The sequence below is a fragment of the Passer montanus genome, unplaced genomic scaffold (assembly GCF_014805655.1).
Source record: "Passer montanus isolate IOZ18808 unplaced genomic scaffold, ASM1480565v1 scaffold27, whole genome shotgun sequence".
Taxonomy (NCBI): Eukaryota; Metazoa; Chordata; class Aves; order Passeriformes; family Passeridae; genus Passer; species Passer montanus.
In genome coordinates this window covers 10,449,293-10,462,376 of record NW_024367372.1, presented here as the reverse complement: position 1 = coordinate 10,462,376, position 13,084 = coordinate 10,449,293, and the positions used below count along the sequence as shown (strand labels likewise).

General features: G+C 37.6%; 1 protein-coding gene across 2 annotated transcripts in view; it reads right to left on the bottom strand.

Annotated features, from left to right (window-relative positions):
* RPS6KA5 (ribosomal protein S6 kinase A5) overlaps positions 1 to 13,084 on the bottom strand; it is a 66,612-nt gene that overhangs the window by 15,579 nt on the left and 37,949 nt on the right. For both annotated transcript variants that reach the window (XM_039712584.1, XM_039712585.1), the window contains 3 exons: positions 10,003 to 10,106; positions 2,564 to 2,714; positions 1,210 to 1,371 (listed from right to left, as the gene is read on the bottom strand). In XM_039712584.1, coding sequence (XP_039568518.1) covers positions 1,210 to 1,371; positions 2,564 to 2,714; positions 10,003 to 10,106 — 417 coding nt within the window. The remainder of the gene's footprint in view (positions 1 to 1,209; positions 1,372 to 2,563; positions 2,715 to 10,002; positions 10,107 to 13,084) is intronic.

Below are 13,084 nucleotides of genomic sequence, written 5' to 3'. Positions count from 1 at the left end.
ATTAAAACATCAGAAAAGGGTATAGCTTGATACTGTTGTGCATAAACTACCGTAATACTTATGAAACAACAGAAGTTTCAGAAGAATTTTTCAATAAATCAGAATTTTTGTACCATAATAGAGAAATTGTAACTTACTCTGTTCATTATGAATAGGTATCTCCTGGAATTAGTTATCTGATCCTCCACAGTTAGAGACAAAACAATAATACTACAAGAATTCCAATTAATGCTAATCTGGCTCAGCTACAATTGCTTTACAATAGTGATAAAGGCTTGTACTTCAAAATAGCCAGCTTCCCAGGACACCTTAAAGTTAAGGCATGAAATAAGTTTGTATGTTGTGATGTAATCAAACAATTTTAAATGGATAAACTTGATATCAATGTGTGTGGGCAACAATGTGCCCAGTTTGAGTATCATAACAGCTGTGACTACCACTGCAGGCTGAATCAGATGTTATTAAGACACGCATAACCTGCTTGCTACAGTCACTGTGAATCTAACAGGTTCCAAAAAAATGACACTACATTCCTCTGCCCTGAGGATTAAGCTGCTCAAAACCAGACAATAAAAAACAACAAAGCACAACAATGGGGGAAGAGAAAGCAATCCAAACTGCTGTTCACCTCTGCAGTTTTGGTACCAAGTTGGTTGCACATGAGCTGTTTCTGCCCATTTGACATCCAGACTGCGTAGTCTAAGAAGGGATTGTTCTTTAATAGCATGGAAGGAACAGTAAGGAAAGCTTTGTTACTCATCTGGAAACATCAGGCAAGTAACTAGAGTGCTCCTACAAAAGGGGAGGTTCAGCTCCCACTTTCCAAAGCATTACTTCAACTAGCACATTATGTGGAAATGGGTGAACTAAACTACTCTTGTTGAAGCTGGCAGCCCCGGCTGATGGAGTCAAGATGACAAGACTCATAAGGTACCTAAAAATTCAATAAAGAGCAGACTGACTTTAGTCCAACCAGTAGGACATTCAGCTGGGAAGGGAGAAACAAGGAAGTTCATATTTGCAGTAGGACTGTTTCCACTTTTCTCATTTTGCAATTTTTGAACAAAAACCCCCAGGAACTGGGACTAGAAGATACACATTTAATTCCAAAAACTTTATATGCAGGAGGTGGAAAAAAAAAGCTATCTATACATTAGGAACTGTTCAAAAATAATTTTCTTAAAAAAAAAATTTGAGTTGTTAAAATACCTGAAATATTCTTTCGGAAGTCTGAGGGGTTGCTGCAGGAGAGTATGTTGGATCCATTTCTGTAAACTCTTCTGCAAAATTACTGACATCCAATTCATCTCTGATTACTGGTTTAAATGGAGCTGGTATTTTTTTGGCAGCTAAGTCCTCCCAATTCATATTCTAAACAAAAAATAGGAAAATAAATTGAATTAAATTAATATTTTACAGAAAGATATTGGAAAGCAAGTCTTGTCCTGACACACAGTCCTAACTCCCTTTGCCATTTTCCACAGGCAGATGAAAAACATTCAAATTATGCTCTAATAACTTGCTTAGTCAAAGCCAAGCAGTATCATACTTATTTGTATGTAGACAGAATCCAAAAAGAAATTTAACATAATTTAACAGTGGAGATGTGCCAAACAATTAACGTGATGGTCCTTGAATTTATTCCTCTATTTCAGAATAAGCAATATTTATATTTTGGTAAGCCACAGCGCATGTATATATTATCTTCAACTTTTCATTGCCAATTTCTCTACTTAATTACTGATGTCAGCTTTCAGAGCCCTGAGAGCATAAGCTCCAAATTCTTACTTGCAGGCATGACTAGAAAGAGGAAGTACAGAAAAAGCAGATATGAGAAAACTGCCCTGTTACAGTAAAGGAGTGGAACTGAAATTAAGTAAAGAATAGAAAGTGTTATATGATGGTAAAATGCACCTCCCAAAACAAACAGTGAATTAAGGAAGCTTAACTCTGTTTCACTCTACTTAACTTCAGAAGCACCATAAATACATAATTTGTTTTTTCAAAGAAAGCACACCATTCTAACCACAGCAGATAGAACACTACAGCTATTGTACGCAAATCCAATCTTCATCATTGTTTGAAAGCAAATGTTAATACACCGAAATCTGAACAAAATTAAAATTTACTAAGCAAGACTAAAGATTTAATGAGGCCAAGGAAAATAGAGGAGTTTGGTGAATTTTATCAATATTCAAATTTTACTAATAATGCTAGTGGCAGTCTTTAAAAAATCCTTTCAAACAAAAACCCAACAGACAATACAACACAATTTCAGTGTTTTACATTAAACCTTCTGACTTAAGCATTGTGTTTTTTGGCTTCTTCAGGTAACTGATAGATACAGACTGAAGATATTTAAAACCTAGCATGCCCTTCTAATACACACAAAATCCATACATACAAATATGTGGATATTTTCACTAACTTCAATGCAATTATTCATGCAAGTAATAAGTCTTTAAGTTGTTCTATTAAGAAAACAACAATTTCCTTAAACTTTGATTTCACAGGCACTAATGCAGAATAAGTGGGATCTGGTGAGTTTTGTTGTTTGCTTTACCTGGAAAAAGGGATGCTGTTTGATTTCATCAGCATCAGTGGGACCACAACCTAGCCTCTTCTTGGGGTCTTTCATTAAAAGACGCTGAATTATATCCTTAGACAGAGCACTCATTTCTTGTGGATAAGGTGGCTCACTTTTTAATATTCTCCTTTAAAACAAACAAAATAACAATGTGGAAGTTACTTAAAATGTTGAGATTTAAAGAGTTCCCATGCTAATGGAAGCATTAACATTTCACTTAAACTACTATTGTACCCAAAAGCAGGAGGATGACAAATATGAAACCAACCTTTTTTAAATAAAGGAGGGTTTAAGGAATTGCAGACATGAAACAGAACATCTGAAGAGATAAATTATATACCTCAATTCACAAAAGGAGAACAATCCTCATTTCACATACTGAGTTTACTCTTTAAAAGAAATCTCATAGTTGAAACAGATAGCTCCACAAAGAAATCAACTTGATGACTAATAGCAGTCAAACCAAAAATAATTCCAGCATTAATATGTATTAGAAAATAAAGAAAAAAAACATATTTGGGCCATTGGAGGATTGTCTTCACCCTCCGTGCTGTGCTCAGTTCTCATGCCCTTGTCTCAAATGAAGGCACTATAACTGGGAAAGGTTTAGAAAACAGTAACAAGACTAATCAGACATAGAGCAAGTTTGATATAAAGTTTTATAAAAAGGCTAGGACTATCCAGCTTACTGAAAAGATGACTCAAGAGAGATGGGCAGTGTTTCCCTTAAAACAGTAAAGAAAAAGTAAACAGAGACCTCACCACTTTTTCAGTATAAGAACTAGAAACCATCATGTTGTACCAGTGGAGTCAAAACCTTGGAAGACTAAGTAGAATCACATTTCAATACCTATCTTTTATATCTGCAGTTCCCACAGTTCTATATAAACAGGTAGGCAAGTTTTCCTTCATTTACTCCAAATCTAAATACTGAAACTAAGGACTCCAAAGGAAACTAACACATCCAAAGACATATAAACAGGTTTAAAACAGAGACACAATTTCAGCATACAGAATCACAGAAGAGTTGAGGTTGGAATGGATCTCTGGAGGTCATCTAGTCCAACTCCCCCTGCTCAAACAGTTGCCTAGAGCCAGTTGTTTACCACCATGTCCCAAAAACCCTTGAATACCCCCAAGGAGAGAGACTTCACCACCTCCTTTGGGAAGCCTGTGTCAGTACTCAGTCATGCTTGTAGTAAAAAGATGTTTCCTAGTGCTTGGAGGGAACCTCCTGTGTTCCAATTTGTGGCCCCTATCTCTGGTCCTGTCACCAGAAACCACTGAAAGAACCTGGTTCCTTCTTCTTTGCACACTCTCTTCAGGCATTTATGCACATTGATGAGGTGTCCCTAAGCCTTTCCTTCTCCAGGTGGAAGAGTGACAGCCTTCTCAGCCTTTCCTCATGTTGTCATCAGCCCTTTGCTGGACTCTCTCTAGTATGTCCAATATATCACTTTCTGGCACTGGAGAGACCAGAAGTAGAACCAGTATGCCAGATGTGGCCTCAGCAGTGCTGAGTAAAGAGCAAGGATCATATCCCTAACCTGCTGATAATTTGTGTAATGCAGCCCAGAGTACCATTTGCTGCCTTTGCCACAAGGCCACACTGCTGGCTCATGTGCAGCTTAAGTGTCTACATAGCCTGATGCACACTCTCACTGTGGTGACTTCACAGTAGGGCTTACAGTGCCTCCACTAAACATAAACTGAAAGATTTGAAGCTATGAGAGACTGAGGCTGAAATGACATGAATTTGTGGCAACACTAAGATCTCAACTATTAGATGTTTCTGCCAGAGCTTAAGCTGATCGCTGCAGGACATTCCTAAATTTTGTTCAGAGTTACTGCATGACACATCCTTAGAGTCAGTTATCCCATGAGAAAATTTTTATCTTGAAATCTCTAGCTTCTTGGATTAGTCCAAAAATAGACGCAAACAGATTGCCTCCTAAATAATCCTGTTCTGGCAGTGTGGAAGAACAAAACCAAGTTCAAAATGTGCACATCCCAGGGGTAGCTTCTACAGACATAGTATCCAAAATATCAAGCAAACAAAAAGACAAAGCAAGCTAACCTCTTGGTTAACATAATGTTGAAAGGAGTTAGGAAAACACAGTCTGAGTTTTAAGATGGTGTAGAGGTCCAGGATTATTTTTCTTAATGATATATATGTGCCAGTAAGGGTCTAAATCATAGCCTTTCTGCTAGCAGAAGTAACAGTAACCATAAGAATTCTCTTCAACTTCTGGACACATTTCACATTATAGAACAGGAGAAGAAAGCACAATATTATCAAGTGATTTTTTAATTAAGTATGTTAATACCAAATTTAAACACCGCAAAACAAGAGTATTCTTACATTGCAGGAGTGGTGAAGTATAGATTCAGTCTCTTCTGAAATGACCCAGTTTCAGAAAGGGGAAGCAGGTAAGGAAGTAAGAAAACCTTCCTTCTCGTAAAGACAGAAGACAGGACACCTTCATAGAAAAATTACTTTATTTACAGGAGCGTCAATGAAATCTACAATGTTTGCACAGCTTGACAATCACTGCAGTTAGGTAAGTCTGAAGAAGCCTCTTTATCAACCTCTCTGATAAAAAGAAGCAGAAAAGTATGTAACAAAGATTCTGGAAAACAACAAGTTCTCTTTGGGCTCTCAGAAGAGAGGAAAACCCCTCCAACCAGTATTTTTTCAAAGTGATTTTTAAAGCAATGAGATTGAAACTCTGGGATGTCCTTAGTAATCAAAAGAGAAATTCTAGAGCAAGTTCTCTTCCACACACTCTAGGAACCTCCTAAACCCTCTGCTCTGTACTGTATTTCCAGCAGATGTACAGTAAGATTTATATTGAGAAATATCTCCCATCTCTTGACCATCCTAGAACCCACTGCAGAAATGGCAGCATTTTGCCATGTCTCATTACACGGAGATTCACATAAGTTGCCAGTGGCTTGAACTCAAAAATACTTCTGAGGTTGACTGATACTGGAAAACACTGATGATGCTCTGGAATGGTTCACAGAACCATATTACAGAAGTAATGAAGACCAAAGCTACCTTCTTTAGAAGTTCCAGGAACCACATAAAATTATCATGGAATTGATGTATGTGAAGCTGCAATCACATTAATTAGGATGGAAATCAAGCTGTCAGAAAAGAAAGACCAGATTGGATCAACATGTGAGAGAGCAGAAATTTGTGAAGCAGCTTGATCAAGTGAAGAGAGTCTGGTTTCACTAGTTCAGCATTACTGAAGTGCTGTACTGAAGGTTACTCAAGGCTCTAACAGTAGCCCATTCTGTGTTCAGAGGAAGGAAGCTGCATGTATCAAAATCCTTTTTGGGATGTGTGTGCTTCTGTAAAGAAGCTATGGCCTTTAGCATTAACAACCCTTTCCTTTTCTCAATCACTACTCATTCCAAAGTGTTTTCTCCTAAACTTGTCTCTAAACTGACACATTGTGTTATAAGCACCATCAAAAAGATACATGTACATCTGGATGTACAGGGAATTAGAGAAAACAACCCCAAGCTGTAACCCTGTTAAAGGGCAAATGTAGAAGACTTCCAAAGCAGAGTTTTTACCCTCATACTTGAGAAGGACCCTTGTTCTGAGCTGAACTCTTATTCTTTTGCTCCATCTTGGAGCAGTCATGTACATATGCATACCCTGGCTCTACACAAGTCAGAAACTGTGCTACAATACCTAAAACTTTCCTTAAACCATCTGCTTTACTGAATGGTTGAATGGATCTATACGTAGACTCACTCATGCACTCTGACATGCATCTAAACATAAAAATGCTGTACATTATAGATAGGCAGCTAAAAGCTCTAGGATAAAATACCTATTAGGAATCATGCAAATTAGAAGTTGGATTTAATGACTGTTCCATCCTTTAAAAGATCTAGCAATCACTAGAGTAAGTCATTGATTTAAGAAGGAAATCAATAAAGCAGGGCATCCCAGTACACAGCTGTTATGCATCTTCCCAACAGCTCTATGAAGAAAAGGTTTCTTGCAGGATCATAGATGAAGTATCTCCACAGCATCTAACAGACTGTCAGATTTCAGCTGTCCTCTAAGAAGTTTAAATAAAGTCTAAGCAAATATGTCAAATAAAGACCACTGGCTGCTATTGGAGTTATTATGCTAATATGGCATCATATGCTTCTATAGATTATTTTATAGATTTATATATGCATTTTTTTAAAAAAATCTATCTAGTCATAACCCTAAAGCTGGTAAGATTTTTTAAAACTGCTGCACAGTTACAAACTAGTACTCTAAAACCTTCCTGCTCATTTTATATCCTATACATGACAGGGCCCTCAAAAGCCAGCCCCCTAAAATGGATTTGTCCGTCAGTCTTTCAATTCAGCACTACAAACTACTCGTGGTCCAAGTGAAAATACTGGCTGTGTAGTCAGTCCCAGCCTTGCCTATGCTTTTGCAGGATGGCTCTTATCCCTGGTTCTGCAGCAATAAAAGATCAGAATTCTCAAAGATGAAAGGAAAATCTGGAAACAAGAGAAAAGAAAGGGGAGAGGGCGCACTAGAAAAGGAGAAATATTGGAGGAGTTATGTGACTTTTTTTATTTAATTTAGTTTAATAACCCATACACAAAGCATGTGAATGAGCTTTCAGAGACAGTGATAAAAGGCAACATTTGCACTTATTTAACTTGCATTTTCTATGAAAGAAATCTACAGTGTTGCCAAAAAGATTATGATAGAAGAACAACATAATTTCGCATCAGAAAGAGAAAAATAATTAGAAACTACACAGTTTGCAACACAAGAATAGAACTCTCCCTTGGAGAGATATTTTAGAACAACGTTTCATTCTCAAATATAACACCAGACAACCATTGTGCCACACAAGGGAGTAAAATTATCTAAAAATATCTAAGATTACTTCCTACCTAGGTAAAATAAAGAAGGACCTGGATACATTTAAAAGACTACTTTTTTCCTCCTAAACTCAGAAAAATAAAACCATGCCTTCAACAGCTTGTGAGCAAGTAAAAAAACCGCATTCTCTAAGTCTGCTGCAATTGGCATATTAATTGGCAATTAAGCATATTAAGTTAACCCATGTAATTTCTGGTGAGAACAACCTTGCTATCAAGAAAAAAGTTTGTACCAACTCATATCTCTGTGCCAGTAATTTCACTATGGGGGCAACTGTCACTATTTGGTTTCTGTTTGCCTGGTCCATGCTACCCTCAGGGAGAGCTCCTGTTCTCCCAAAGGCAGGCAGCAGTCACCATTCCCCAGAAGGCTCCACACGACTCAGTGCAGGCAGCAGCCAGGGCAGCAGCAATGCCCTCCTATGTTCCTAAAAGGATCCTAACATTCATGACATAATCTGCAGACACATAACACTGAAATGATCCAACAAAGAAATTGCTATCAGTGGAAAGGATTTAGAAACCACTGGGTCTTATGAGTATAGGAGTAACACAAGAGAGATGAAATCTAGTCTGAAATGCAATCATATAACTGGGAGTAAGAAGATTTCAGCTATATAGCTGGAAGGAAGAACTACAAATCAGAGAGTCCATCAGCTGAAAGTAACACAAGAAGAAAAGGAATTAGATCTATCAGCCCAGCACTGGCATCTACAAGAGGAACCCAAGAAAAAGGAAGAAGTATTTTTTTGTTCAGATGGTAAATTATTCCTTCCGTCAACCAAGATCTTCTTGAAACATCAACAAGAATAAATTGTCCATATGTAAGAAAGAACAACAGAAGCTAAGTTAAGAAAAGGCTTTTTGAGGAAACAGGAAGACTGGGGAACATCTTCAATATAGGAAACAGTAAGAATTTAACTTCTAAATTTATCAAAATAAAAACTGAAATACCATAGGACTGCTGTCTATAAAATGCTTAGCATAAACATCCACCACAAAATAAACAGACTGAACAGCAACACAGTAAACTTGCCACAACTAAAGAAAGTTATTAGCTGTCAGAGCACAGATGTTAACCTTGTTATTCAAATTATCAGAAATATTATTATCTTAAAAAGCACCGTAGGGCCTACCAAAAGAAAGTCAATTCTTGTAGAATACACAACTAAAAAGTTTCCCATTTTTTGGGAAACAAGATCTGTAAAGTTCAGTTCAAGGTTCTCTCTAAAAAAAAAAAAAAAAATTGTTAGTCCTTCTAGAATCCCATCTAGTAAATCTTGGGAATCAAAATTTCCAAATTCAGCCACGGCATAAGCAACCAGTCAACCAAACCTCTAACCTTAAATAGGGCAGAAAGAAATAACTGAAGTTTTAACTGCAATATAATAGCCAAGCAGGTGAAGTCCTGAATTTTCTTTTGTTAATAGACTCCTCTCTCTCCTGTATGTTTTCTACTGACTGTCCAAGTTTCCTGTTTGCTGTGGTAGAGAAGTAAAAACCAATAAACAGGCTTTAATCTCCCAAGAAATTGCCTGAACTTACAACCCAAGTAAAATAAATTCTCTAAACAATGGACATATATTCTACCATCCATTACAACCTTAAATATCAAGTGATTTCAGGTGAGGGTCAGAACCAAGACAATACCTTCCAACAGAAGCAAGACTAGTCCTAGTTTGGGGACTGGACTTACAAGCTCATTTTGACATCAGTTAGTAATTTGAGCAATTTAAGACCTCAACTTCCTGCTCCAAAAGAAATCCAGTAAAAGGAAATTTTTGTTTTGCAGGAGATTTCAGTAATGTGTTTTGGAGAAACTTATTGCTTTGTCTTTTAAAAATGCTCCAGTGCTTTTACACAGGTACTGAAAACAAACCTTTGAAGTGTGGAGATTACTGAATGTAACAAAAAGTTTATATGCAAAAGATAAGAATGGTATAGTTTATTTCATTTCTGTAAGTATCATATTCATTTCTTCTCAGATATGCAAATGGACTAGACAAGATCTTTGTTTCATTCTATACACTAATAAAATAAACATTATTTGTAAGAAAAAGGTGGGAGTAGGGTACATTCTGGCACTTTAAATCTGCAGTCTGACAGAACAACCTAGCAAGAGCTGATAAAAAAGTATCTCTAGCTAAAGATATCTCTAATGTATTAAGATTTGGAATGTGATAATTCTATTTACGTATACTTTGGTATTTCATTTGAGTTCCTTTTCAACAGTAAACATGCAACAGGGCTTACTATCTACAAGGCTGTGGCTCCACTGTAGTTTAAACAAAAGAGGCCTTTTGTGAAGTCAGTTCTACTAGCTAATAAAAGCTATCTACTTTCCGATGTCATTCTATTGAACAGAACTGGAGCACATAAAATGTTACCATGGCAGCACTTTCTTCCTAAATTTTAAATTAACAAACTCTCACAAAACGTATTATGGCATAAGGATCAACTGTTAGCAAGCACATACACTTCACTGCTTTGAATCTTACCTAGAAATCTCTGCTTGGGAATTCTTCTCTCCGTCGACTGTAAATGGTGATGCTCCAGTTAGTAATTCATACATAAGAACACCAACACTCCACCAATCAACAGCCTACAGAACAACAGTAATTATGTATGTTATGATACACTGAAGTAAAACTGTTAACAAAAGAAGAAACAGAACAATCCACATAGAAAGCCACTAGCACAGGAAGAACCTACCTGTATACAAATACAAAGGCAAAATGGGATACAAGAAACCATAAACAACTGTGGTACTGACTGAAGGTATTTTCTGTGATAAATTAATTTTGTACTGAAATCTCTCCATTTAGCTTCTTCAACTAATTTCTAAAGCTGAACTCTTTCTAGTAACTACTAAATTTCCTTTTTTTTCCCCCCAGCAGAAATAATTTTGATTTTTACCATTGTGGTGTGATATGAATTCTAATACACACTCAAAATAACAGAGGAACCTAAGGCTTGCTAAGAAGCAGTGGAACTTGAAGTTTTTTTAGCTTGAGAACAAAATTAAGGAATGTTCAAAAAGCAGAATTTAAGATCACAGCCTGCAGTTAATCCAGGCACCTGAAAATGCTATGAAATAATAAAACAGTTTGGATTGGAAAAGACCTAAAATACCATCTTGTTCCAAGCCCCTGCCATGGAGGACAAGGACACCTTTCATTAGATAAGGTTGCTCAGAGCCCCATTCAACCTGGCCTTGGACATTTCCAGGTACAGAACATTTACAACTTCTCTGGGCAACCTGTTCCAGCATCTCATCAGCCTCACAGTAAAGAATTTCATCCTAACATCTAATCTAAATCTCTCGTCTTTTAGTTTAAAGCCATTCCCCCTTGATCTGTCACTACATGCCCTTGTGAAAAGTCTGTCTCCATCTTCTTGTAGGCTCCCTTCAGGTACTGGAAAGTCACAATGAGGCCTCCTCCAGGCTGAACTCCATTCTCTCAGCCTTTCCTCACAAAAGAGGTGCCCCATCCCTCTAATCACCTTGGTGCCCCCTCCTTCAGACTTGTTCCAACAGGTCCCTGTCCTTCCTGTGCTGGGACCCCAGAGCTGGATGCAGCACTGCAGGTGGGGTCTCAGCTGAGCAGAATGGAGGGGCAGAATCCCCTCCCTCACCCTGCTGCTCTGGATGCAGCCAGGACACACTTGGCTCTGGGCTGGGAATGCCCATGGCTGGATCATGTCCAGCCTCTCATCCACCAGCACCCCAAAGTCCTTCTCAGCAGAGCTGCTCTGACCCCTTCATGCCCACCCTGTGCTGACACTGGGGGTTGCCCTGACCCAGGTGCAGCACCTTGCACTTAGTCTTGTTAAACCTCATGAGATTTGCATGCCCAGTTCTTGAACTTATCCAGGTCCCTCTGGATGGCATCCCATTCTTCAGTTTTCAGTTTTTGTTAATAACACCAATACCAACAACAACAACAACTTTTTAATGTTTAAATATTTGGATCACTAGATGTCTAAGTTCCTGAAATTTTTCACTTAGGTAGTATCTGCTTCTGTCTGATATTCCAAACCTGACAGATTTTCAAGGACTCTGCTTAAAAACACAGTTCCCTCTTGTTATTAGATCTATGACATTTCCAACCTTGAACACAAATTCAGCCTGTTCATGTTTCACCTGTTTGCTGTTTCACACAGGCAAAGCTTTCAGGAAAACCAAGTCTCCAACATCCTACTGCTACAATGGATCATGGGTAAAACAGTGGTTTTGCTTGTTAAAGAACTTTAGTAAGGATCTAGCACAAGCCTTGTTATGCCCACTTTGAGTGTTTACTGCATTTTGGTTCCTGTTACTCTGCCTGCTATCCGTTTTGCATGGACAGCTCCACACGGTACAGGCACTGTTCAGTTATGGCCACCCGGTGCCACGGCTGCACCTCAGGGGCCTTAGAGAGATGGACTGTGGTAACACATGGATACTTGGCTTCCCTTATACTAATCATATTATTCATACCTCATAACTTCCAAAATACTTTTTTCTTTCTAAAGGAAGTATGCTACTATGAATAATAAAGGAAGCAGTTTAGTCCTTTCAACAAAACTAATTACAGGTGTTTGAACTTCTCAGGTTTACAGCCATGAAATCTGAAAATCAATGAAACTTCTGCTTTACTTATGCTGGCAATATTAATACAATACAGGAAGACAAATAGTGAAATCCCAACAATCTGTCCACATATTTTACTTGGATTTGCTTCAAAATACACAGAATCTGATGTCTCATATATTCATCCAAGAGTAGCTAGAAGAACTACCTGAGGAAGTCTCTGTTATGTTACTAATTATTTTTGCAAATAAATAATTCTCAGAGAAAATACCAAAGAATTTCTTCTTGACATGTGTTTTTCCAAAAGAAAAGGAGGATCTGCAGAATCAGAAATCCAACTTTAAAAAAATAAATACTGAAATACTAGAGCAAGTCCTTACGACAAACACTGCAATCATCTAGAAGAGATTATAGATGATGAATATTGATTAATGAGACCACAGCATACTAAAGCAATCACATTTTCTCTTTTTGTAAGGTCTTTGAGTTGTTAGATATGCACTGCCTATGAAATACACTAAAAATCTTCTAAAATTACCATACATGACATTGTCAATGGTAAGGTAGTGAGCATGTGGTGTAAACAACTAACATAACATACATAACTGCAAAATCTTCCCACTGATCAACTAACAGTCCCTATCAAACTGAGAAGTTACTCCTTATAGAGGACTCTGCATGACATCTGATGAAAGTATCAGACAGAACCAAAGAGCACAGAGATTCCTCTTTAAGTCAGCGGTAAGGCTGAATTTTTAAGCTCTGAGAAGCCAGAATCATAATTCAAGGTGACTGAGAGATTGGAGAGATGCTCTGGAGGTGGCATGACTAAACTAAGAGAGTGCAGGAAAGAGCTTCAATTTGTAGGTTTTTTTAATTCCATTTTTAATATCAACTGGGCAAGCAGTACAGTAGAAAAAGATGAAGAGGTTATAGTGGAATTCAAGGTAGGTGTGAGACAATGAGTAAGTGAAAAGAAAAAGCACACTCTATTTTATGTGTAGTAG